The sequence below is a fragment of the Coccomyxa subellipsoidea genome (assembly GCF_000258705.1).
Source record: "Coccomyxa subellipsoidea C-169, whole genome shotgun sequence".
Classification (NCBI taxonomy): domain Eukaryota; kingdom Viridiplantae; phylum Chlorophyta; class Trebouxiophyceae; family Coccomyxaceae; genus Coccomyxa; species Coccomyxa subellipsoidea.
In genome coordinates this window covers 1299442-1323707 of record NW_005178039.1, presented here as the reverse complement: position 1 = coordinate 1323707, position 24266 = coordinate 1299442, and the positions used below count along the sequence as shown (strand labels likewise).

Below are 24266 nucleotides of genomic sequence, written 5' to 3'. Positions count from 1 at the left end.
CCTCGCCCAGCTTCAGGCTGAAGAGCTGCAGCTGCAGGTCAGGTTTGCCATTAGGGCTGCCTGTCAGGCGCAGTTTCAGAGGCACCTGGACCTCAGCGCTCCTGCCGCTCGTGCCTGCCTCTTCTGCAGGGCCTTCGTCTTCGCCGGCAGTCCTGCGGGGTAGGTTAAGAACATTTAATTGGGCGGTCCTATGTTGGACTAAAGAATCAGCATTTTTATGGGCAAAACCAAAGGAAGCCTGCACCTTTCCACCGGCTCAAGATGCATGTGAAGGTTGCTTTGGGCAGGAGCCCATTGCCTCGAGCAAGAACCGAGCGAGTTGATGACGAAGGTGTTGAAAGAAGGTTGTCTAGGAATTGAAGTCTTGTGCCTCTGCTTCTGCTTGTCACCCAATCTGAACCAAGGCTGCGACCCCATCAATCAACGGCTGGTCTGCGTCCGTTCTAAGCCTGGGATTTTCCTAGACTTGCAGATCCCAGAATTCCGATATCACTTTTGGAAACTTCGGTAAGGGGGTTCACAACTCATGCTGCCTGCCAACAAAAAACTTTACGACTAATGGATGGTGGTCAACAGGATGCAATGGGGATTGGAAGCTATTCTTACAAAAAATATACTCAAGAACTTTTGTGACCACGATTGTACGGACAGACCTCGGTTCTACCACTGAATGTTGCAAACGGTTGCTTACTCTATTTGCCAGGGATATCAATCATTGCTTCACTCCACTCTTGAGACCTTGCTCAACGCAAGAGACATCAGATTCACACCACTAAATTCAGCCCAGCTTCCCCCTGGCCTCCGCCTCGGACAGATTCCCTCAGCTTCGGCTTCCACATTGATCTGATCCAATCCCGGTTCCCTGACTGCGCAACCACTTGAGAAATGTTTTAAACAGAGCAGTTGACTAGCAATAATTCTCTCCAAGACAAGATCCCGCGTAAATCCCCTGCTGGAAGTATCAACAAACAACTCAATGCTGACCATCAATTGCAATGCACGTCCTGTGATGATCCCAGTGCAGGTATTATTGTTGCGTTGCAACGAGTCATAAGTAAATGCTGTATGTTGATAAAGCACATATAGCGCCGCCATGCTCTGGCAGTCGCTGTCTTTCCCTAGTTGATATTCTACTGTTTCTCTTCACAGGCACATGTGGTGCAAGCCAGCACATCTGAAACAACTCCTCCTGGCAATACTGCCAAAGCTGTTCCCTTGCCTGCCAGAAGACAGGCATTGCTCCAGTTCTCATTGGCACTCATAGCGCAGCAAGCATATCCCGCCGGTGCAGCTGAGAGGAGAGGAATAGGACGATATATAAAGAAGAAGGCCTTAGATCCTTTGGTAACGTGCGTGCCTGGTTTCATGCTCGCAATCTGCTTTGTCTGGCAAGTGCACATGAATGTCCTGACCACGTGTGCTTGCTCTGCAGGTATGTGCCAGCTATAATGCAGGTGCGCACCACACCACCCTACTTTCTCGTCTGCAGCATCATCTCATGTTAGTTGTGACTTGTGAAAAGAACTTCCGTGAGCTTGATGGATGACTGCTGACGCGCAATTATCCTTTCTGACCAGGCAAGGAAGCAGCTCCTTAGTGCCGGAGAATTGATGGGTAACAAGTCCTCTCACACCATCTGACACCAGTCTGGATACGCAGAATACGTGGCCCTCTTTGTGATCCAAATCAAGCTTATGGCCTTTCTGGTGAGGAGGAGAAGCGCTCCTGTGTTACAGGCGAAGATCCTGTGGAAGCGCGTGTAGCTTTGAGGAGCGGCGCGTTTGAGGGCCTTAGAGACAATGTCAGGTGAAGCTTTTTCCTCAAACACAAATCTGCAGAGGTCTTCGTTGCATGGCCATGATTCACTATGTGCTGCATGTCAAAAGTTGGGCTCTGAAGTGAAGATCGAGCGTCCTTGATGCTCAAAGGTCCTGCTTTGCGCAGGGCGCTGGGGGAGTATGCTGCCAGCAACAAGTCAGCCTCGGAGCAGGAGGCGAAGGAGCTGGTGGACAGGGCATTTGGGGCCCTGCAGGACTATGACTTTGAGCTGTTCCAGGCCATCAGGAACAAAGAGAAGGTCAAGGAGAGCGCCGGTGCCAAGCTGCAGGGCGCAGTGAATGCATTGGATGGGCTGCTGGCCACTGTGCCAGCCGACGATCTCAGCAAGGCCAAGGTGTGGGGCTGAAGAGATCTTCTTGTGTTCATGGTGGCGCAGAGTGCCGTTTGCCCTTTTTCCTTGCATGACCTGCGGTGTCTTTTCATGTAGTTCTATGCGTATTCATGTGTGTGCGCAGGAGATTTTGGAAGCGATAGAGATGGGAGGGCGACCTGGCCAAAGCCAGAAAGCCATAGATTTTGAGCGTCTGCAGAAACTGGTGCCTGTGAGCTAACAGTTTTGCAGATTTTACCCGAGCGGTACCGGTTTCACTGATCAGGCCAGCTACTTTCTAATGCAAGGCAGTTAAGCTTTAGTTGAACTTTTATCTGTGAGAGACTGTTGTTCAATTCATGTCTGCCCCGCTCACACTGCAGCCTGCGCAGGCATGCCTGCTGTCCGACAGTGTGACTGTGAGTCACGTGTGCACAGCCTGTCTGAGGCACACCCGGTGCGTCACGGGCCGTCACAGTGACGATGTGACTGCATTTAAATAAGCTCACCCACACGGCAGGAGGTGTTGCTCTTATAAGGCCATCAATACTAAGTAAATGTTCATTTTAGTGCACACCTGGTTGCGAGTAAGATATTCACTCGTTGTGCATAAAAAGGGTCCTGCAGCACTCCAGCTTCCAGGTTGGAGGAACCTGTGCCTCCCACCTAGTTGACCTACCCGCACGTCTTCTTGGACAAGCAGTGTCGCAAGCCTCGCAATAGAGTCTGATCGAAGGCGACATGTAGATTTGCTTCTCGCTGGTAAAAGCGTGTCTGCTTGGATGCAGGGAGGTTCTGTGTGTGTTCTTATTTTTGGTCTTACAGTCCCAGTGATCATGGCATGTTGAGGGTTTTGGTACTATTCGCGTTTTTGGTGTCGACATGTTACCGTTGGCACTTGAAAATGCAATGAAATTGCCTCGTGCCTCTTTCCCTATGCAAGGCTGCAGAATTGGGGCTCCGAAACTGAGCATATTCCCGTCTTCGGTATGCAAGATTAAGGGAGGGTGCCAACGCTTCCTAGGTGCCAAACCTGCAAAGATGCGGAAGAAACTGCAAAGGACACACGTTGCTCTTACGAGTGCATCTCTCTGCGTCGATCCAAGCTTGCCGCTCTGGCAACAGCCTGCAGTACATTCCGCGTTTGGTCATTGTGCACTAGCGGTGGTCGCGTCCTTCCTGGCCGCGTCCTTAATCTCAGCGGTCCTAGAGAAGGCTGCAAAGAAGGTGAGTACTTCGGTGGACTTGTGTCGTCGACCATGCCGCACAAAAATTGCCCCAGGTTGCTAAGGATGACTTCGTTTTTTGAGAATGTCTGCCAGCTAGCATACACCCTGACGATGTAAACCATGAAGTACATCTTGGATAGTACTTCGTGATCAAAGTTTGTTGTATACAGGCCTCTTTAGGATGCGCATACCACAACCCTAACTATGCATTTCTGCTTCCAGGAACTGGGACCATACATGGCCAGTGTGGATGGCGAAGATAGAATTGCGCAGATGAAGCCCAGACCAGTGTTGCTGCAGATATTTGAGACCACGGTCTTTGCAGTCAAGAAGCCGGTGAAGGTGCTCCTGTCAATCGTGGCCGGGGTGTTCTCTCTGCGGTTCCTGGCAGCATTCCTGCAGATCTGCCTGGAAGTGCATGCGGAGCATGAGCACATTGCACCAGGATGGCTCGGTACGCTTTTCTCTCTCCACAATGATCTCTTCGCAGACAGGTACCGACCAGTGATGCCATCTGTCTTGCAACCATCCAGACCCAGTCACAATGAGCGCTTCAAAATGAAACATTGCATGCATGCTGCAGTGGAAGGCCTGGGATTAGTGATGGCTGGGCTGGACCATGTGGGTTTGGTGGTGCTGGAGTGCACAGAGGTGGCCCTTATCATCTTTGGGTGCGGCACCAGACATCCTAAGACACCTCGTGCCGTTCTGTTCAGCAAGCTGTGATGGCCGCGTTACATCAAGATAGATATGAGATAACAGGCTCGTACAGCCAGAGGGCTAGATTCGGATGAGAGTGATAGCCCGGCAATTTAAGTGATACTTATCATGGTTTGCCTGCATAGATTTACTGCAGTTCCGGTGAATGCTGGGGGTGTATGCCAGGGTGTGGGTCATGCTGCGCATGAAGGAACACATGGTCTCCAAGGTGCTTGTGCAGCGCGTGCAGGGCGATGCGTCCAACACTGTTCAGCAGGCGGCATTTGAACAGGTGCATTCTAACCTTTGAATGCATCAGATGCCCAATCGAATAACTGTGATCTCTTGCACAACCAACATCTCTCCTGTGGTTCCAAGGTGTACTTGCCCATGCACGGTCAACTTTGAACAGGTTCCAACAGCACTGCAAATGTGGTCAGGGCCAATTTTGGTAAATTTAAGATTGAGGATGGTGTGGTGCAGGTGCTGCTGCCCCTGTCCGGCATGGGGTCATGGATGCTGGTGGTGTCTGGGGCGCTCATGTCCATGCATGTGCTGGGCATAAACCTGACCCCGCTGCTGACCGTGGGAGGCATCAGTGGCATAGTGGTCGGCCTGTCCGCTCAGGCGCTCCTGGGAAACATGATCAGCGGCCTCAACCTGGTGCGCGCTCTTGCATAATAACACCTGCATTCTTCCCCTCTATTCATGGCAATTGCTTGTCCTCTTGTGGTTTGTGTTCGTCTTTCTGTCACCTCTTGCTCCCAGGATCTTCAGAAGTCTACTCTCTAAAGGGCAGGAGAGCCTGCTGCCACTCAGTGTAGACGCAAATCGTTATTTCATGGTTGCTTGGGCTCACATGTTTGAGCTTTACCTGAGCTTCTGCTTGTGTTCCTGTGCGCAGTACCTGTCGCGGCCGTTCGTGGTGGGAGACAGGATAGATGTGGTGACGAGCAGCGGGGGAAAAGTGGTGTCCGGCTTTGTGGAGGAAGTCAGCCCCATGCGCACCCACCTGAGGACCGACCACTGGCTCTCTGTCTTGATCCCCAACAAGGTGCCCACATGTGTCTTCTCAAAGAGCCCTGTGCAGCTTGCCTGAACTTCATGCACACGATGCAAACTGCCTGTAGCAGTCAACATGGCAGACATTCTGTTTCATGTTGGAATGAAATTGGTCAAAACAGGGCTTGACTTGCAGACGCTGTCTGATCTGATCATCTCGAATGAGTCGCGGATCATGGACTCCAAGAACGTGCGCTACTACAACAAGATGCGCGTCTTCCATTTCACAGCCTGCATCCGCTATCAGGTGGGGCCCATAAACCTCTTGCAATACTGTTGAGTTCTGTAGGTCAGGTTGAGACACCTTGCGCCTCAGTAAGATTTGTGTCGCCGCTTTTGGGGACCAGTTCTTTTTATCATCCACACTGTGCTTCTCTATGCCATCAACGGTGTGAAGCAGGGTGTCTATTTGTTCCGTTTGTGTCTAGACAGGTCTGATATGTGACCCCTGATGTATGCAGGACTTTGACAAGCTGGAAGGCATTCTAAAAGAGTATCGTGAGTTCCTGGAGGACTCTGATAGTATCGACATGACGCTGCCTCTGCATGCAAACCTGGCAGGCTTTGAGGAGGAAGGCCTTAAAATTGCTGTCCACGTGAGCGCCCGCTCTTCCTTACCATGCACCTTTGCGTGGCCCATGCCTGCTCAAATGCCTTTCATGCATGTTCAAGGGCAGCAATGAACCCACAGCGGGGCTGCACAATTCGGCATGTACCTATATCAGGGCTGCAAAAATCAAGCTCGCACCTAGCTAAATTAGGTGAAGGACTGCAGACATAAGCCTAGCTGGGCCTATCTTTCACCACTGACAGAGTGCATATGTCTCAGGTGCACTCGAGGCCGAGCGCGTCGCGGCACTACTCCAGCTTCAAGCAGGACATGCTGCTCAACCTGGGCAAAATTGTCAAGGCGCACGGGGCAGACTTTGCCTGGAAGGACCACGTGGAGTTCACCTCGGGCGTGCTGCCGGGCCCGGCCCGGGGGAATGGCGTCGAGGCGGTGGACATTGCAAGCCTTGCTGCCGCCTCATGAGGCATTCCTAAAAATATGATTCCTATGAGCCCCATGGGAGTAGGGGTCTCTAAGCTATTGATTTGGAGTCCCCTGATGGGGAGTCTTGTGCACCTTTATTGGCCGTCGGCGTCAGGAGAAGCTTCGCAGGGAGGGCACTTACAAGTGTGCCAGATCACTGCAGGTGAAGGCTGATGAGGGTGTAGAATTGCAGCACCTCGTGAGCCGCCACAGCAGCTGACAATTGTTTGGAGCATGCAGCTGCAGGTTTGTCGGGTCTCTACTTTATGGGTCATATGTGATCGTCTCATCCCATCGCGGTCAGTCTTCTAAGACCCAATTGGGGTATAGCTCGTGGTCCTGTGAGGGGCAGTTCTGTGCTGCGGCCTCAGATTTTTTGCATTCCGGTCATTTGTGGCCACATCCAGGCTGATAGACACCGTCATTCATCACCCTTCTTCATGAGAGCTATAGCGCGTGAAGAGGGGCAGTATGACGCGGGGTCACAATCATTGGCGCCCCTTTTTATGGACAAATGATGTCTGGGATCTTTGACTTTTCCACACTTGCATGTCTAGACTGCTGACAATTACCTGGTCAGCTGCAACGGTGTATGGAGTCATCTATAAGTCGTGAACAACATACTATAGCTGGCTAGCTAGCAGTGTTTCTGACTTGACAGCTTTGTGGACTCCATCGGATAGCAATTCATATCTTTGCTCCAATTTGTTAAAGACAGTATACAGAGCACAGATATTTTTGTGGTTTGTTGGCCCCTCGCAGCTGATCATCGCACATTGAGAAACCGTCAAGCTGATGTCATCTGGGAGATCTAGCCTATCTTTTAAAGCTGAGCTTTTACCTCTAGAATATTCCAGTGGGAATAGCTGCAGCTGCAGATACAGGCTGTAAGACATGCATGCAGTGATCCTGCCAGCACTGTAGTTATATTCTCTCATAAATCCTTACGTGCAGCTTGTCTGCAGACGCACCTTGCCTTCGGCAGGAAAAGCGTGTAATATCAATATTAATATTAAAGCCTACGAAAAATGTTGGAAAGGGATAGAGCTGTGCTCAGCTTGAGCTGGCCTCGGGATCCCACTGTCAGATCTGTACACGTGTGTACTTTCCACGTCAGCTGAGCGACGAGCAGAAGTGCTCTGACCTCTCACAAGGCATTTAGCGATCGTCGATGGGAGAAGTATCTTGTGGAAGAAAGATGCTAGACAGCATTCTAGAGCGACCAAGCCTTGAGGGCACTCAAGCAGAGAGCAACCTGAACGGGACGGCGAGGCTGTCAATAGCCAGCTGCCAAACCGGTTTCTGCAGGCTCAACGGGGCTGGAGGAGCAGATGTTGGCCCCAGCGGCGAGACCAGCTTATTTGGCCTCGCCAGCGTGCAACAGAGCCCCTTCTCGGAGGTGAGGGAGTGGCGCCCCACCTCGCAGATCGAGGGGACAGCAGTGCAGTTTTGTTTCCTGCTGGAAAGCAGGGTGTTTTTTATATGGTCTTACTAGACCTGATTGTTGTCAACATACTGTCTGCAACCGTCTTGCTATGATGTCCCTGCTTCAGGGTGTGTTCTGTGACAAGGACACTTGAAATCCTTGTTAGTCTGGACTTTCTTGTCAAGCTAGTCACGACGGGCACGCATGGGCAGTGAATCTACATCGTCCTCATGCATGGAGAAAATCCTCTGTCTCTTCGGAACCAATTGTGAGATGCTGACTGCGGCCTGTTGTACCAGGATGCCAGCACTGCAGGCCAGCCCTATGAGCCCTCTGTGCGGTGGGGATCAGCAGCAGCACAGGGGCAAAGACAAGCCATGGAGGATGCACATGTCGGCGTGCTGGACTTGCAAGCACATACAGATAATGCGTTGCATGGGAACGGCGGGGCCTTCTTTGGGGTGAGCTCTGCCTCCTGTTTGAGCTGCATACAGCTCTGTGACCACATCAGCAGTGCGATGCTGTACTCACCTGGAGGCTTGATGCAGGTGTTTGACGGGCATGGGGGCTCCAGCGCCGCCCAATTTGCAGAGGAGCACTTGCTGCAGGCGTTGTTAACACAGACAAGCTTTCCTGCCAGGCCAGCTGACGCACTGGTAAGAACGATGTGTCTTGTCACCGGTTGCTTACCTTGCTTCTGAGAAGTTTGGCCACACAGGCCTGTACATGGGAACCCTTGGTGATGGTGGTGCTTTGGTGGGCTGCAGAGAAAAGCGTTCCAGCTCACAGACGAGGCATTCTATCGGGCGGTGTACCGAGTGGAGTCGCCGGAGAAGGATGCCGGGTCGACGGCGCTCGCGGTGCTGGTGGTGGGCTCGCTGGTGCTGGTGGCGAACGCCGGTGACAGCCGCGCCGTGCTCAGCCGCCGCGGCAAGGCCATCGACCTCTCGCGCGACCACAAACCCAGCTGCCCATCCGAGCGCGAGCGGATCTCCCTCGCAGGCACGCCCTCGCACCTGTGCCCCTCATTAGGGCAGTAGAGAGCGCACATCTCGGCCAAGATGTTTGAGGGATAGCAGCAGGTCCATCTCGGGGATATTAATGTGGCGGTGGCCCTTCTGCAATTGGATTGCCTCGCCACTATTCCCAAGATGTCTGTGCAGTCATGCACACGCCCTTGACTGTCTACAAGCCTGATAAACACCTAACATGCGTGCATTTCTTGGCCAGTGCAGTGCTACAATCCCTGCGCTGTGTTTGTGTAATCCACTGGACCCTGAAGCATCAGCTTGACCTCTAGGTGGGGCAATTTGTCACATAATTTCATTAGCAGGGATGCTCAGGACAGTCCTGGCTCGCTCTGTGGGGCACTCCGTCACTTTAAGGTTTGGAAGAAGGTGGGCAGAGGTACAACCTGCACCAGAGCGTGTTTGCCCCAGCGCTGAAGCAAGCACGCCCTGCACATGTGCAATGGGAGCCCCCTCAACCGGCGGAGAGGAGAAATCATTTCTAAGAGACCGTATTGGAAAGTAGAAAGAGGAGGGATTTGTCAGGGGGGAGGCGCTCTGATGGACATGGGGGAATGTAAGGGAGAAGAAGGCAGGTCTCTGTAAGGATGCATGTGTTGATAGTTGTGGACTGGTGCTGCAGGTGGGTATGTGTGTGGGGAGGGCTTCTTGAACGGTCAGCTGACGGTGACGCGCGCTCTGGGCGACTTCCATCCGGAGCTGCTGGCCTTGCAGCGGACCAGGGAACGCCTCAAGTACCGCGTCAGTGACAAGGAGCCGGTGGAGCTCACAGGGCCCCTCACATCAGGTAGGTCTGAATGCTTGTGCCCCTGGTGGTTGATTGCTTTCACTTCAAGTTGTGGTGTGTCTAGATGTCATACGGCGGCCCTCATTGAGGTGGTGATTGATTGATGATTCTTGAATGCGTTACAGCGCTTCTTCGTCAGCTTGTCGTTGTTGATATGCCGCTGGCTGACATGTTTCTGTCGATTGATGGTGCAGATCCGGAGATCCACCAACACACTCTGATAGTGGAGGACGAGTTCATGGTGGTGGCATGCGATGGGTTGTGGGATATGCTGAGCAGCCAGCGGTGTATAGAGATCGCGCGGCAGCACTTGAGAGACCACAATGACCCCCAGAGCTGCGCCCAGCTGCTGGTATGTCAGCCCTTCAGCCTGCATCGCGTGGCTCCTACTTCCTGTATTCTAAATCAGCTGCAGGCCAAGTGCAGGAATGGCATGCAGGCAAATGATTGATGGGATGCTGCTTGCACGCAGGTCGACACATGCCTGGCGAAGCATGCCACAGACAATGTGACAGCCATCGTGGTGTGCTTCTCCGCGGACCCCCCGCCGCTGCGCAGCTATGCGCGCAACAGCTTGCGGGGCCCCTCAAGATCGCTGTCGAGGGACGGCCTCTCCACGCTTTCCTCTGCGCTGGCCAGCGCCAGCTCGCACCCTGTGTGCCCGTCCCTTTCATGAGACGCTCGTAAATGAGGCGATGCGCTGAGCACCCTCTGCATCACCGAGAACAGCGTCTGCCGCTCATGGAACCAACCGGAGACAGCAAAGGCCCAGGCTTTGGTGCAGGGGCGCTGTCTTGCGACAAGTAAAAGTAGCAGGGAGGCAAGGCTTCCCAATGGGACTGCATGAGATGGGATGTCTGATTTCATGGGACTGGCCCTGCAATTGTTGTGAGGCACACAGGTGGCCACGGTTGTGTTCAGGACCCATCATGAATATTTCCTCCTCTTGACTCCTGAGTGCAGTGCTCATGAAGGGTGCAGCGGCTGTATTTTAGCAGCAAACTGCAATAATTGAGGGTGTGAGATTCATAATTGAAGGCAAAAGTCCGAGATAAGAGAGTATTGGAAACCAAGAAATTGCCCAGCTGACTGCCTGGCACTGCTCGGGTATTTGTCAAGATTGTGACTCTTGAGTTGATGGCAATTTTTGACCTTTTTGCAGCCTGACGAGAGCAAGAGTATTCCTTTCCAGTGAAGAGCAGCGTGCATGCAGTAGGAAGGCCTTGACCTTGCAGCAGATGCCTTCTAGCAATAGACGTGATTTGCTGAATATGGACAGTGGATGCACGTTTGCAACATGATGTTCCCCTGTGTGTAAAAGAAAACAAAGCTGCCTTCTGCTCATTCTCATCACCAGAGGGCGCCCTGGCGCTTCCCATCTGCTGCGAATCGTCGCGACATCTTTCCTTGCGAGAAATAAGATCAAGATCGTGCGTAAGGTAGCGCGCTGGTCATGGTCTGGGCTGCTTTGTGAGGCCAAAGCAGCCAAACCATCTCAGCCATGGGTTCAGGCAGGCCTAGTTAGGCGCGACATATCGAGTGCTGCTCAGCTTTGAAAGGCGCCCGATTGAACAGACATTTTGTGTGGCAAGATGGGTCGCAGCACGGCTATCCGCGTGGCTAGCCTGCTGCAACGGGCAGGAATTCGATGTAGCGACAAGGCGGTGTTCGTCGCGCCTCACAGGGCGTGGCCACTGTCCGATCTGCCTCTCTCAAGCCTCGGAGAGACACGCTTCCTTTCCACTCTTGCAGCCCGCAATTCCGCCTTTCCAAGTGCGTGATTGTACATGGTTATTAAAACACTACCCGTTGAGTTGTTCCTCTAAATCTAAACCGAGCAGCTCAAGATAGGGACGTGTGAAAGCTAAACGTGACGACGCTTTTTATCGTACAGGAACTGAGTTTGTTGATCCCGCAGATGCCTTGGGACAGCCTGCGATCAGCAACCAGAGATGTTTCCAGACAGCAATTGTGAGGCAAATCAGCGTGCAGACGCTGCAGCCAACCGATGTGTAAGTCATCAGTTGCTCAGTCAATGCTTTGTCCCTGAAGCCCAGCAATGGTAACATGAATACCTGACTGCATGAATTACTTTTAAAGTTTCCGAAGATAGAGTGCTCCATTTGACGTGGTGCGTATGACGTTGGCTGCACTGAGCAGTCTTGTGCTGTACATGGGGTACTTTGAGCAAGAGCAGATGCATCGAGCATGCGGCGATAGGGTCTTTACAGCCTGTGACTCTTGCTATCATTTTTCGTGCAGGTTTGCGCCGCGCCACAACAGCGGGACAGAGCAGGAGGTGCAGGAGATGGTCAACCTGACAGGCTTTGGCAGTATGGCCGAGCTCATTGACGCCACTGTGCCAAAGGCCATCAGGAGGGGCCAGATGGATCTGGGGGAGTACACCAAAGGATACACTGAGAGCGAGTTCATCGCAAAGTTCAAGTGAGGCCTCTTCACCCCTGGCATGCATTACCTCTTCTCTTCCCTTTGTCATACTGCAGGATTGCCAGTTAGTCGGCATGTGATAAGCAGGCCAGGTTTCATGGCATCTTCAAGGCGCGCACGCTGCAAGTAGCAGTAACCCAGGCAGAAAATCCACCACACCGTTTCTCTGATGCGCCGCTCTGCACCGCATGATTTTTGCGATGCGTATGTATGATGTAGTGTCATCGAGTCATTGCAGAGCCAGTCTCACGGCGCCTGTTGCTGCCTGCATCACAGGAAGATGGCAGAGAAGAACAAGATGTTCAAGTCCTACCTGGGCATGGGCTACTACAACACCCACCTACCACCTGTGATCCAGCGCAACCTGCTGGAGAACCCAGGCTGGTACACCCAGTACACGCCCTACCAGGCAGAGATTGCTCAGGGGCGGCTGGAGTCCCTGCTGAACTTCCAGACTGTCGTCACCGACCTGACGGGCATGCAGATCAGCAACGCCTCGCTCCTGGACGAGGCCACAGCAGCCGCCGAGGCCATGACCATGTGCTCCGCCCTCGCGCGCGGCAAGAAGCTGACCTTCCTCGTCTCGGTGCGCTTGCCCCTCCACATATATCTCGTTTGTTAGTCTTCAAGCGTAATATTAGTCTATTGGAATGTTCCGATTTTCCAGCATCTGCAAGCCCTTCTTCGGCAAGACCTTGTAGGTGAATGTCCAGTTGTAGATGACTGCTGTTCTGCTGGTGATGTCTCGAAGTATTGTCTGGTCTGGAAGCAGGATGCCCAGTGGCTCTGCAAGGCTTGTTGAGGCTTTCATGCAGTCGTGCAATCCTGATGGGTGCATGTGGCTGCGCGCAGGACAAGTGCCACCCGCAGACCATCGCTGTGTGCCAGTCGCGTGCCGATGGCCTGGGGCTCAAGGTCGTGGTCGGCGACGAGGCCAGCTTCAACATTGACAAGGACGTCTCTGGCGTGCTGCTGCAGTACCCTGCCACTGACGGCTCCATCCACGACTACAAGGTGACTCACCGTACTTTCACGCACTCTTCAAGCATGGACCAGAAATAGCCCTGCAGTCACCTTCTCTCAGGGTTGACATCTCCATGTAGATAGGAATGGAGACGAATACCTGTACATGCCTCCTCTCCCACTGACTGTACCTCCATCTCAAGCGTCGGGGGACTTGGCGCTTTCCTTCGGCAGAATCTCTGGGAGGTGCTCATTTGGCATCCATTGTGCTAGATGAGGTCTATGCACACTTCCTTGTCGGAATTGTCCATGGTGTTTTTTCTAAAGTAGTGGAGCGATGCAGGCCCTGGTGGAGAAGGCGCACCAGGCAAAGGCCAAGGTGTGCGTGGCGACGGACCTGCTGGCGCTGACTCAGCTGACGCCACCCGGCGAGTGGGGCGCCGACATCGTGATCGGATCGGCGCAGCGTTTCGGCGTGCCCATGGGCTACGGCGGCCCCCACGCGGCGTTCTTGGCCTGCCATGACGACTACAAGCGCCTCATGCCCGGCCGCATCATTGGTGAGCCCCCACCCTGAATCATTTGAACGCATTGGAAAGATAGTGACCTCCCATATTCCCACTCAAATTCCTGGTGGGCCATACGTGAACACATTTTGAGACACCCAATCCTTCTCATTCCTTTTAAGCTCTTGGAGGCTGGCTGTGGTATTGAATAAACTTGGCGTGGTGAGCTGCTTATCTCAAGTTTTGTTCACTAAAGGGGCATGATGGTCTTCTTGCAGCATGCTGTCAGCCTTTCCTCTTATCTTTGCCGCTCGCTATGCCTTCATGTCTGCATGCATCTCTAACTTAAAAGAGTCGCGGCTGGCGCAGGTGTGAGCAAGGACGCGCAGGGCAAGCCGGCGCTGCGCATGGCGATGCAGACGCGCGAGCAGCACATCCGCCGCGACAAGGCCACCTCCAACATCTGCACCGCGCAGGCGCTGCTGGCCAACATCGCCGCCATGTTTGCAGTCTACCATGGGCCAGACGGCCTCGACAAGATCGCCAAGCGCACCAGCGGCCTCGCCGCCATCCTCGCCGCAGGTGCTGCATGTTGCGCTGCTCCTTTCCCTGCCACAGCTTTGTTGGCACGTCGCAAATCCTGCTGGGACGTTTGAGAAACATTCAGCGCCTCAGGCTTGATTGGGTAGAAGTGTGACTAAGAACTGAGAAGAACAGCCTTTCTTTGAAGTTTGTGTTCAGAATCACAACCGTGAGACAAGGCTGACTGTGCATTTGATCAGGTGCAATTCAATGTGTGTGAGCTGCTGAAAAGAAGAATGATGCTTGAGCTTTGCCGTGCATTGCACAGGAGCCAAGAAGCTGGGCCACAGTGTGGGCGACGCGGCCTTCTTCGACACGGTGCGCATCGAGGTGGGCGACGCTGCCAAGTTTGTGGCCGCGGCTGTTGTCGAGGGTGTCAACCTTCGCCAGCTGGACGCCAGCACCATCACCGTGGCCCTGGACGAGACCACCCGCCTGGAGGACGTGGACCAGCTCCTGCGCATCCTCAACGGCGGCTCCGCCCCCGGCTTCAGCGCTGAGTCCCTCGCCTCCGAGGTGAGCCGCCGCTCCTGAACAGTCTCACACTATTCTACGCAATTTCAGCGCAGCATGCTCTTGCCATTGGAGTACAATACTCAGATGCTGCAACTTGTTTGCTGCCCTCCCCTTTCTTGGAATCAAAAGCCCACTGCTTGAATTTTCAGCAAGAGCAAGACATTTGTGACTCAATTCCCCTCAAATCTGTCTGGCAAATGTGATCATCTGTGGTCGGGCATCCTGCTTAGAGTCCTGGAAGGCCGGACTCTTTGCTGAAGTGTGTAGCGGTCTTTCGGACGCCCATAAATTGCCCGATAGAAGTTTTACACGTGAGCATGGTGCAGTGCATGGCAGTGATTGTTTTTGGTGGCATGCCATATCAGGTGGACAGCCCGGTGGGCAGCTTCAAGAGGGACACACCCTACCTGCAGTCGCCCATCTTCAACCTGTACCACAGCGAGCACGAGATGCTGCGCTACCTCAAGCGCCTGGAGAACCGCGACCTCTCGCTGGCGCACTCCATGATCGCGCTGGGCTCCTGCACCATGAAGCTGAACGCCACGTCCGAGATGATGCCCATCACCTGGCCCGAGCTGGCCTCCCTGCACCCCTTCGTGCCCGCCGACCAGGCCCAGGGCTATGCCGAGATGTTTGAGGTAGGGCTCGATCTCTACCTGGAATCCATACCCCCGCTCACCAGCCTGGCTCTATTATTGTCACTGACGGTGCAGAGACAGCACACAAATTCGTTGTTGCCAAATGGTGCTGCTGCCGACTGTAACGCCCTATGCATGCATGCTCCTTCCCCTGCGCGGCGCACGCTGCAATGATATCAGAGCATGCTTGTGCATGTTTGGTCAATAGGGGTGCTTTTCTCAGCTGTGCAGAACTGCATCCTTTCTCTTTGTATTCAGGAATCAGGCCTGTAGCTGGACTAACTGGCTTTGGACGTTTGCCATCTTGGTAGTGCGCAAGTGTGTCGTAGCATTGCCGAGCTGCTGTTGATTGATGCTGAGTAGAAACAGACCGATGTCATGTTGCTGGGGGTGAGTGATGATGCAAAGATAGGGCAAAATCCGATGAAACACTGACGATTCTATCTACGTATTCGTACTGTCTGACACCCCAGCAGCCCCATGCTTATATCAGGAACATGGTGTAGCTTTCTGTCAGATTTTGGAGGTTCCCTTTGTGGGTGCATGCGCTGTTGCCATAGCGGACATTATTCTGGAAGAAGGAGTTCCAGACTAAGACCAAGCCAGCTCAGGCAAAGACAACAGACATCACCGTCAAAAATCTTAAGAATCTCAAAAATTGATTGTGGCGAGCAGGACTTGGCGACCCAGCTGGCGGAGATTACCGGCTTTGACGCGGTGTCGCTGCAGCCCAACAGCGGGGCGTCCGGCGAGTACGCGGGGCTCATGTCCATCCGCGGCTACCACCAGGCCAACGGCGACCACCACCGCGACATCTGCATCATCCCCGTGTCCGCCCACGGCACCAACCCGGCCTCCGCCGTCATGGCAGGTGCACTGGCGTTGGCTCCCGCTCCCGCTCAGCGTCAACCGTTCAATCAAAACAGGAGGCATGCAGGGCATGTATGCTTCAATGTTCGTGCGAGCCAGAGTGGGGAGGACGGGCTGCCTCGCTGTGTTAACAGGAGTGCATCGACAGTTGTAGCTGCCCTGTTTGAGGCATGGACTGGCAGGGCTAAAGCCTTTTCTGACGAATCCTGGCCTTTTCTGCCGAAGCTGCATATTGCTTGAGCTGCAGGAATGCAGAACTGGCTGTGACAGTCCGGCATTAGAAGTAAGTGGATGTTATCTGGGTGCAGGCATGCGCATTGTGCCCATTGGCGTGGACAGGAAGGGCAACATCAACATTGGGGAGCTCAGGGCGAAGGCCGAGGAGCACAAGGACAAGTGAGCGCTCACTTCTAGCATGCTGCAACACTCTTACGTACCGCAACATAAACCTGGTTTGTAGATCAGATATCTGTGCCCTCGGAGCAAGTTGCCCAACTCGGCAATCCATTGCAAGTTTGGTGAAAGTGCCATGTGCGGTCCAGGCTGGCAGCGCTGATGATCACCTACCCCAGTACGCACGGCGTGTATGAGGAGGGTGTGGATGAGATCTGCCGCATTGTGCACGACAACGGTGGCCAGGTCTACATGGACGGTGCCAACATGAACGCCCAGGTGCGCGCCCTTGCTCTCTCGTACATTCTGTCTAGCCAGATCTTTCCTGTAGGCCCACGTCCTGCTCAAGACATGCATGTTTGACATGGTTCTCAGGTGAAGGAGCTTCAGGATTGTTGTTCGAATGAAAGTTGAAGCTGAGTTGTGACATGACCCATGCGCAGGTCGGCTTGACGTCTCCGGGGCACATTGGCGCGGACGTGTGCCACTTGAACCTGCACAAGACCTTCTGCATCCCCCACGGCGGTGGCGGCCCTGGCATGGGACCCATCGGTGTCAAGGTCAGCTTCCAGTCTCACCTCTCAATCTTGCCCCACCATCCGTCGTGGTTAGTGTCACACTCTATGGATCTTCCACGCCTTGCCCTGTGCTATGCCATCCATGACAACATTGGGCATTTGATCGTGCCAGCTGTTGAGGACTCGGCGCCTCACTCTGACACAATGTCTTCATCAATCTGGTTTTGAAATTGAATACATGTTCTATGATGTAAAACAGGCCCACCTGGCGCCCTTCCTGCCCACGCACCCGCTGGTGCCCACGGGAGGGCTTCCGGGCTTCAAGAGCGACGCGCAGTCATTCGGCACCATGGCCGCAGCGCCCTTCGGCTCCTCCCTCATCCTGCCCATCTCCTACGCCTACATCTCCATGATGGGCTCCGAGGGCCTCACCGAGGTGACTGCCTCCCCTCCCCATACCATGTTACTTTCTATATTGGACCTGCTTCTATCCTTTCCAGCCCCCAGCCTTGTACTAAAGCCTAGTATCAGCGCAGGTCTTGCCACTGGCATGTCATGCGCATCCCACTGACCTTACATAACCCGGTTACACACGGGTGACATGACCTCCTGTGTGTGTCCAGGCGTCGCGGCGCGCGATCCTGAACGCGAACTACATGGCGACGCGGCTGAAGGACTCGTACAAGGTGCTGTACACGGGCGACAACGGCACCTGCGCGCACGAGTTCATCATCGACCTGCGCCCACTCAAGGACACCGCCGACATCGAGCCCGAGGACGTTGCCAAGCGCCTGATCGACTACGGCTTCCATGCCCCGACCATGTCCTGGCCCGTCGCTGGCACGCTCATGATTGAGCCTACTGAGTCCGAGTCCAAGGCACGCCCCCTGTTGGATTCTGACACACTCACCCCAATGGCGCCATCTCCTAAGGCGCCACCTTGACCCCTAGATCGGGCCAATCACTTGACACCAATGGCAGGGGCATTTCTCCTCTGCTGGCACCAGCCGGAGGCATGCCACGGCACCCTTGCAGTATTTTCCCACCAATTTGTCTGCCAATTTCTTTCATTAAACTTGAAGCGATTGGATGGGTATTGGATTAGTGACCATGGCCGTGGCTAGGATTACTAGCCTGAAGTGCACGGCAACATGCATGCGCAGTTTCTGTCCCCTGCTTAGTGCACATTGACACCAGCCAGACCTAATAGCAGCACTCTGCTTGAGAGTAAGAGGCCATCTCCAGTGTTCATCCGCGGTCTACAATGAGGAAGTGTATACTTATGTGTATATGTGCCTGGGCATTTCCACGAGTGTGGCAAGTGACTGGAGTGGCTGTGTCCATGCAGGCCGAGCTGGACCGTTTTGTGAATGCGCTGATCGCCATCCGCGAGGAGGTCCGCGAGATTGAGGAGGGCAAGGCCGACAAGTGCGTCCCCTCTCCTGTCTCTCCTGACTCCTGCTTCTCTTCAAACCTTCATCGCTGCTCCCACCTTATATCTCCAACCGTCCGATGCAAACCTTTTCCACATGACTATGTTGACAGGCATAGCGAAGATAGCCCGACAGCCTACTGTACGTGCGTTTCATCCCTGAGTTCATGCTGGCTGTACTTCTCTGGGACAGAGAATTTAGAGAGGGCCTCTGATCAGTTAGGAAATGGCTAACGATGTACTGCGCACGTGCGTGCAGGGCGGACAACGTGCTGAAGCACTCGCCGCACACGGCAGACGTTGTGATGGCGGGCGAGTGGACACGGCCTTACAGTCGCGAGAAGGCGGCCTTCCCGGCCACCTGGGTGCGCCAGGCCAAGTTCTGGCCATCCGCCTCGCGCGTCGACAACGTCCACGGCGACCGCCACCTCATCGCCAAGCTGCCCAAAACTGCCACCGCTGCCGACACTGTTTCCGAGCCCATGGTGGCCGCTGTCGGCGGCAACTGATACCCCCCCTGGCTTCTAGCGCGGTCCCGGGGCGGCCGGCCCCGCTCTGTGTAGCTCTCCTGCGGTTCTGATAGCGTTTCTACCAGCAGCATGCTGCTGTGGGCTCTCCGGACGCGCTAGTAACAATGCCCTGCCAGCCTTGGCAATGCTGCAAATGTGGCAAATGTGTTGGGCAAGTGCATGGGGTTCCCAGGCAATCCTCATGATGGGGATGCGGGCACGCATTTTAGATGATTTGTGCCGGCGCATGCGTTGGTGACGATGCAGAAGTAGCCGTGAGCAACAGTGTGCGCGAGCGACTGGTGTGAGAGAGTCGTGAAGGTACTGCGTTCAGACTCGTGGGGTTGTTGAAGAGCGACAAGGGGGTAGGACCCATGCATTTTTGTGTGCATTGAAATACCTCACAGCTGAGCTGCCTTGACGCTGAGCAATGGCAACTAGTGCTTGGTGGATATCTGTATTGTAGCAGGTACAGGGCCAAGGAGAAGCATGGAAAGCTGAACTCAGCTCCATGGGTCATGGTATTTCAGTTGTACATTTATTCGCAGTATAGGGTGGACACCAATTAACAGAATACAGAGTCTCGGTCTTAGTCTGGGTAGATTGAACTGCTTCGCGCAGGTTCGCTTCGTCTATGTAAAGTCTTGGATTCACATCTGTGTGGCAGCACCTCAAGCCAAGCAGTTGCAGGCGTGGCGTTCAGCTCTGCATGTGTTCATGATCTTGAGCATGCTGTCTACGCTGTGAAGTGATTCCCCCCGCAAATGATCCAGCCAGTGCCCAGCACAGAATCTCTACGCCACAGTGGCATAAGTTGTGGGGCCCGGGCCGACCTATAGGTCACCTACGTGGAGGTCTCGATCACTTGGCAAGGCTTATGAGTTTGGAGCAGAGTGCAAGCTACCTTTTCACTATACTGTTGCCACAACGGCACTCACCCAAATAACTATGCTTTTGTGGGCATCATCAGGGCGCACAGCGTCAGTTTCTTGTGGGCTTCTTCCCATGCTGAATACACCGTCAGCATGACATGTGGTGCCCTGGGGGTGGTCATGAGGTATGAACTCGCGGGTCCGATTCAACTTCAAAGGCCAGGATGTGTGATCAGGCCCTTAGCACTGAGCGACGCCGTGATCAATAATATATCGCAAAAATAACGCAACATTGCTGTTCACTAAGAATTGTTTTCTGCAGACAGAGAATCATTATATCAGTGGACCGCAATAGCTTGATCGTGCCACACAGAGGAGCTCCAATAACTTGTACAAACAAGCGCAGCATGAGCATGAAAACTCATGTAATGATCCCTGAATTTCTGGTTGTTCTTCTGATTGCCGTCTCGACACCTGTGTCGATCAGCGCTCAAAGTGAGTAATACCTTTCCAATGCCTGATATGCAGTAACACGCTTGACTTTGAGCCTATTCTTACCTGGCAAATCAGATTTTAACCAAATACTTGATGCTAGATTTGAAAATTAAGCCGTACGTCGCAAATATTGACGATCACTGAGGCTAGAGACTGACATCGTGATATACATTTTGTGTGGTCCAGTCAATGGTACTTTTGTACCCACTCAAACTCTCGTGCAGACTTCTCTACCGATCATTACCCTTGAGAACTACATGTCTCCGGTAAGATCAAAATTGCACCTCCTCGCAAGTTGCCTCAATAGAGATGAGTCAAGGGTGGCCTGCTGGCAGCTGTCTGTTCTTCTTGCTGATCCAGGACTTGACTGGAGCCCATTGGGGGTAAATTGTGAAATTATTATCACAGACCTCCGGTATGCAGCTGAACATGTGTGATCCATTCCTTGCAGGTGACTTTCACAGCCATTGTTGCCAGCACCAGCACAGCACAGCCCCTTGGACCATCGTCGGGAACAGTCACATACACTGTCAGCGGCGAAGATGCGTTCAAGTGGGTGAAGGCAAAGCCGCTTGGGACCGGGCTGGTGTCCCGCCTGAGTGTATCTGGTGTGGCCACATTAGCACTGAAACGCGCCAGTGAGGGGCTTATACTGCTGCCAGGTGCTCACTGTGGCTCCTCTTGCTGCCAGCAATATTCTGATGTCTTGCATGGTATAAGCCTGTTGGCAGATCAACTGATCCGGAGTCAACATTTTGCAATGACCGATGCTAATGTTGTCAATCTGCACGCAGGGACGTACAATGTGACGGCAAAGTTCAGCGGCAGTTCAGATGGCCTGTTCAGCCCCTCGGAAGGCTCTACAACTTTCAGGATTGCCATCACAAGCCCGCCTGTGGTTTGGGGCCTATGAGCAAAGCCCAATTCTGAAGACATCATGCATAGCATATTTCAGGGCATTAGAGGAGCACAGATGCGCAACGATCAGTTTTATGGTTGGTGGAGTGCACATTTTTTGCACAATTGGCAGGAGATGGTAGCCACGCTGGCGCACTGTCAGCATGAGACTAAAGGATCTCTGGAGCTTTGATTTCAGCAGCTTGTGTTTTTGCATCAATATTATTGGATCTCTTGACAGATACAGCGGCAGAGTATGACACTGTACTCCTGCGGTGACGCTTGATTGAGTTGTCCATTGCGGGAAACCACCTTTCAGGTAGCTTTGATCTGTTTACAGCCATGGATTGGCAGAGTGTAGAAAAGATACCAGATATCGTCCCCGGGCCGGCCCTTCTAATTATGAACCTGCACATAACTACCAGGAGCGTGTGATCATGCGGCCATACTTCTCCAGACGACATCTTTGATTCTGCTGACAACATATCTGCAAGCACTTGAGACACAGACAGGCGGGATCACCCCATGGGCCACATGAGCACCTCCCTCCCGGTTGAAGGTTCTGACATCCGCTTATGCATGCATGCGTACACTGCTTCAACCTTAAAGCGGCTACTGCATTCATATGCTCATGCCAGCACTCATTGGGTGGCCCTCACAGCCAGACTTTGGCACACATCGTACCTCAAGGAAGGGGAAGCGTCCGGGAGATACAAGGGCTGCAGCTGAGGGCAGGCCACCACAACCTAGATTGGTTTCTTGCCGCATTCTCTTCAAAATTTTTCCATCACCGGCATTTCAGCATGCTGTTGAAAGAACACAAACACTTCAGCACGCTTCAAGGAATTATTCAGCCTGTGGAAGCTTTGCGATAGGATTGAAATTGTCCCATCCAAGGAAGCGAACACCTGCCATCCTGCAAAATCACCGATTTTTTGTCATGAAGTTATCTCCAAATTTACCTGTTTATTCCAAATATATTGAGCTGCGTCTCCAAACGATTGTAGGTTGTGAGTCTCATGGAGATGTATAAGATGGGCATTGGGAGGCAGCTTTTTTGCAATTGTCGCTTCCTATGCCATCTTAGAAGTCAATTTGATATCAATTACCAGATACAAAACGTAAGAATGTCATTGCCACCAATAAATTGTGGGAAAAAGTACCAAAGCACCGCCTGGATCTCCTCCAGATCACAAGTCAGAAGCAGAGAGCATGCTTGGAGTGCTTTGCTCAGTAAAAGGGGCAGCCTTTGCTGCAACACAACAGAGAGTCAGCAGTATGATACAGTGTCAATATGGGAGAGGGCAAAGTCTTCACAGGGGATTTCTACCTCAGATATACCTGATGACCTCTTGAACGCATCAAGACTTGAGGCAGCTCATGAGAGAGACAGCTTGGAAGGCAGCGGAGGAAAGGCTGTCTCCGAAGCAAGCAACAGCAGCTCAGATCTTGAGAAATTCTTCCTCAGAGGGGCTCGCGTGACATCCCTGGCACAGGGTGAATGGCATCATTTTGTCAGGGAGGGTGACACCGTTGTGGATGCAACCTGCGGCAATGGGAATGACAGCAAATGGCTGGCAGAGAAGATCGGCCCAAAGGGGCAGCTCGTTGCATTTGACATTCAGGCAAGAGCAGACTTCCACTGAATCCTCTCAAGAAGGGGCTGGCACATTTCCATCGCAAGAGGGGCCCCTCTGACATATGCATCAGAGCAGCGCCGGGGGAACCTGCTCTTTGCAGATATTCTGTATGCACATGCATGGGAAAGGTATTCAATGAGATGAAAGAAAACTTTGGGTGTGCAGGAGGATGCCATCCGCAGCACAAGCGCTGTCCTTGAGGACGAAGTGGATCCAGAGCTGCTCCCCACTGTCCGCTTTGTCCATGGATGCCACTCTAAATTAGAGGTACCTTGCTGCCTCGACCTCTTCAGAGTTGCACTATATTGAGTAACAATTATATGAGAGGCCTGCACACATCTGGTAGCAGGGTGAATATGTGCTGGCCACATTTGCAGGAGCATGTCCAAGCAGCACGGTTCGTGTGCTTCAACCTGGGCTTTCTGCCCGGTGGAGACCGCAGCATCATCAGCCAGCCGGCTACCTCTGTGGCTGCTGTCAAGGCCGCCATGAATATTTTGGAACCTGGGGGAATTATCAGTGTGCTGGCATATGTAGGCCATCCAGGTAAGACACTTGATCTTGCTCACTTGTATGCATTCTGGCTCAGCACTCTGCATCTGGATCCATAGGAACATGCATGCCTCAGGACAGCTTGCCGTCATATAAGAAGGACCACACATCTATGTCAGCAAGATGAGATGTTGTCAGGTGGTCTTAATTACTGTTTTATTTGCCCTGCGAAACAGGCGGCATGGAGGAATACAGGGCGGTGCAAGAGATGGCCACGCAGGTTCACCCTCAGGAGTTCACTGTCCTGGAGCAGCGCATCTTGAACCGGCCAAACTCCCCTGTCTTGATCATGCTGTGGCGAAGGCCTTGATGCCAGCCCACCTTGTAAGGCTCTTTCGTTACAATGTTGCAATTGTAGTCTTTCAATCGTCATGATTGCAGGTGGCCATAGGCCACAACGGCAGCAACTGCTGCTGCCACCGCGCTACTGATATGCAATGAATAAGAGATGTCAATGCTTTTCTCCAAAAAATGGACTAGTCCTTATGCAAGAAACAGGCGCTTTTCGTCATACTTTTGCATTGTGTCCCTGTCTGCATTCTAGACAATCGCTACCCCCTCTAAAGAGCGCTCTCACATCATGATGGTGCACCCACCGCCGAGGCCGCTGCCACTGCGGCTCACGCTTGCATGCAGTGCATTTATCAACACTGTGGTGGCACATGGCTTGAATGCTGATTTTGTGTAAAGATTGCTGAAGCAGGTGAGGGAGGATAAAGTTGTGAAGATCACCCTGATCTCTGTGCTGTTGACAGCTGGAAATGGCCCAATTGCCCACTTTTGGGCAGCGGGCAATCATGCCTCAACACCCGTGAAAGGCACGAGGCTTCCTCCGAGGACACCCTCACTTGACAATTTGGAATCACTTCTGGCTTGCAGTGATTGGCTTGCAGTTAAGCTGTCTAAATCTTGCTAAATTTGCTCTCCAAGTCACCACCTGCAGATCCCCACCTGACTGGTGCACAGAGCCAGTCACAGAGCCATTGGTTGCAGAATTTCGCGTCAGGCTGATCTTGTCAAAT

General features: G+C 53.2%; 5 protein-coding genes across 5 annotated transcripts; all 5 read left to right on the top strand.

Annotated features, from left to right (window-relative positions):
- Positions 1-1009: 1009 nt before the first annotated feature.
- On the top strand, positions 1010-6172 carry COCSUDRAFT_61447 (hypothetical protein; the record flags this gene model as incomplete). Its single annotated transcript, XM_005649695.1, has 13 exons — positions 1010-1024; positions 1433-1454; positions 1737-1806; positions 1945-2173; positions 2295-2381; positions 3601-3832; positions 3962-4049; positions 4264-4369; positions 4561-4740; positions 4982-5131; positions 5276-5386; positions 5601-5735; positions 5969-6172. The coding sequence occupies 13 exons, from the start codon at positions 1010-1012 to the stop codon at positions 6170-6172; spliced, it is 1629 nt and encodes a 542-aa protein (XP_005649752.1).
- A 1184-nt stretch (positions 6173-7356) lies between these two features.
- On the top strand, positions 7357-10089 carry COCSUDRAFT_52794 (PP2C-domain-containing protein; the record flags this gene model as incomplete). Its single annotated transcript, XM_005649694.1, has 7 exons — positions 7357-7571; positions 7898-8059; positions 8147-8254; positions 8366-8600; positions 9249-9413; positions 9608-9765; positions 9886-10089. Exons 1-7 carry the CDS (start codon positions 7371-7373, stop codon positions 10087-10089), a joined length of 1233 nt encoding a protein of 410 aa, XP_005649751.1. The 5' UTR covers positions 7357-7370.
- A 916-nt stretch (positions 10090-11005) lies between these two features.
- On the top strand, positions 11006-19445 carry COCSUDRAFT_52793 (glycine dehydrogenase; the record flags this gene model as incomplete). Its single annotated transcript, XM_005649693.1, has 17 exons — positions 11006-11186; positions 11380-11425; positions 11676-11858; positions 12138-12447; positions 12714-12875; positions 13168-13384; positions 13700-13912; positions 14181-14428; positions 14794-15066; positions 15742-15937; positions 16245-16332; positions 16479-16608; positions 16773-16889; positions 17107-17283; positions 17471-17725; positions 18196-18275; positions 18539-19445. 17 exons carry the CDS (start codon positions 11006-11008, stop codon positions 18786-18788), a joined length of 3126 nt encoding a protein of 1041 aa, XP_005649750.1. The 3' UTR covers positions 18789-19445.
- Positions 19446-19971: 526 nt separating this feature from the next.
- Positions 19972-21427, top strand: COCSUDRAFT_52792 (hypothetical protein). The gene is made up of 4 exons (XM_005649692.1): positions 19972-20155; positions 20342-20421; positions 20607-20817; positions 20950-21427. Exons 1-4 carry the CDS (start codon positions 20068-20070, stop codon positions 21066-21068), a joined length of 498 nt encoding a protein of 165 aa, XP_005649749.1. The 5' UTR covers positions 19972-20067; the 3' UTR covers positions 21069-21427.
- A 443-nt stretch (positions 21428-21870) lies between these two features.
- COCSUDRAFT_65151 (hypothetical protein) lies at positions 21871-23586 on the top strand. The gene is made up of 4 exons (XM_005649691.1): positions 21871-22677; positions 22858-22959; positions 23070-23238; positions 23421-23586. Exons 1-4 carry the CDS (start codon positions 22072-22074, stop codon positions 23552-23554), a joined length of 1011 nt encoding a protein of 336 aa, XP_005649748.1. The 5' UTR covers positions 21871-22071; the 3' UTR covers positions 23555-23586.
- Positions 23587-24266: the final 680 nt, after the last annotated feature.

What these genes read in the sequence shown, in the direction of transcription:
- COCSUDRAFT_52792 (XM_005649692.1), top strand. Translation starts at nt 20,068, where the DNA reads ATGAGCATGAAAACTCATGTAATGATCCCTGAATTTCTGGTTGTTCTT. An exon ending in TGTGTCGATCAGCGCTCAAA is followed by an intron (nt 20,156 to 20,341) that starts GTGAGTAATACC and finishes TGTGTGGTCCAG; the next exon opens with TCAATGGTACTTTTGTACCC. An exon ending in GGGGCTTATACTGCTGCCAG is followed by an intron (nt 20,818 to 20,949) that starts GTGCTCACTGTG and finishes ATCTGCACGCAG; the next exon opens with GGACGTACAATGTGACGGCA.
- COCSUDRAFT_65151 (XM_005649691.1), top strand. Translation starts at nt 22,072, where the DNA reads ATGGAGATGTATAAGATGGGCATTGGGAGGCAGCTTTTTTGCAATTGT. An exon ending in TCGTTGCATTTGACATTCAG is followed by an intron (nt 22,678 to 22,857) that starts GCAAGAGCAGAC and finishes TTGGGTGTGCAG; the next exon opens with GAGGATGCCATCCGCAGCAC. An exon ending in GATGCCACTCTAAATTAGAG is followed by an intron (nt 22,960 to 23,069) that starts GTACCTTGCTGC and finishes CCACATTTGCAG; the next exon opens with GAGCATGTCCAAGCAGCACG.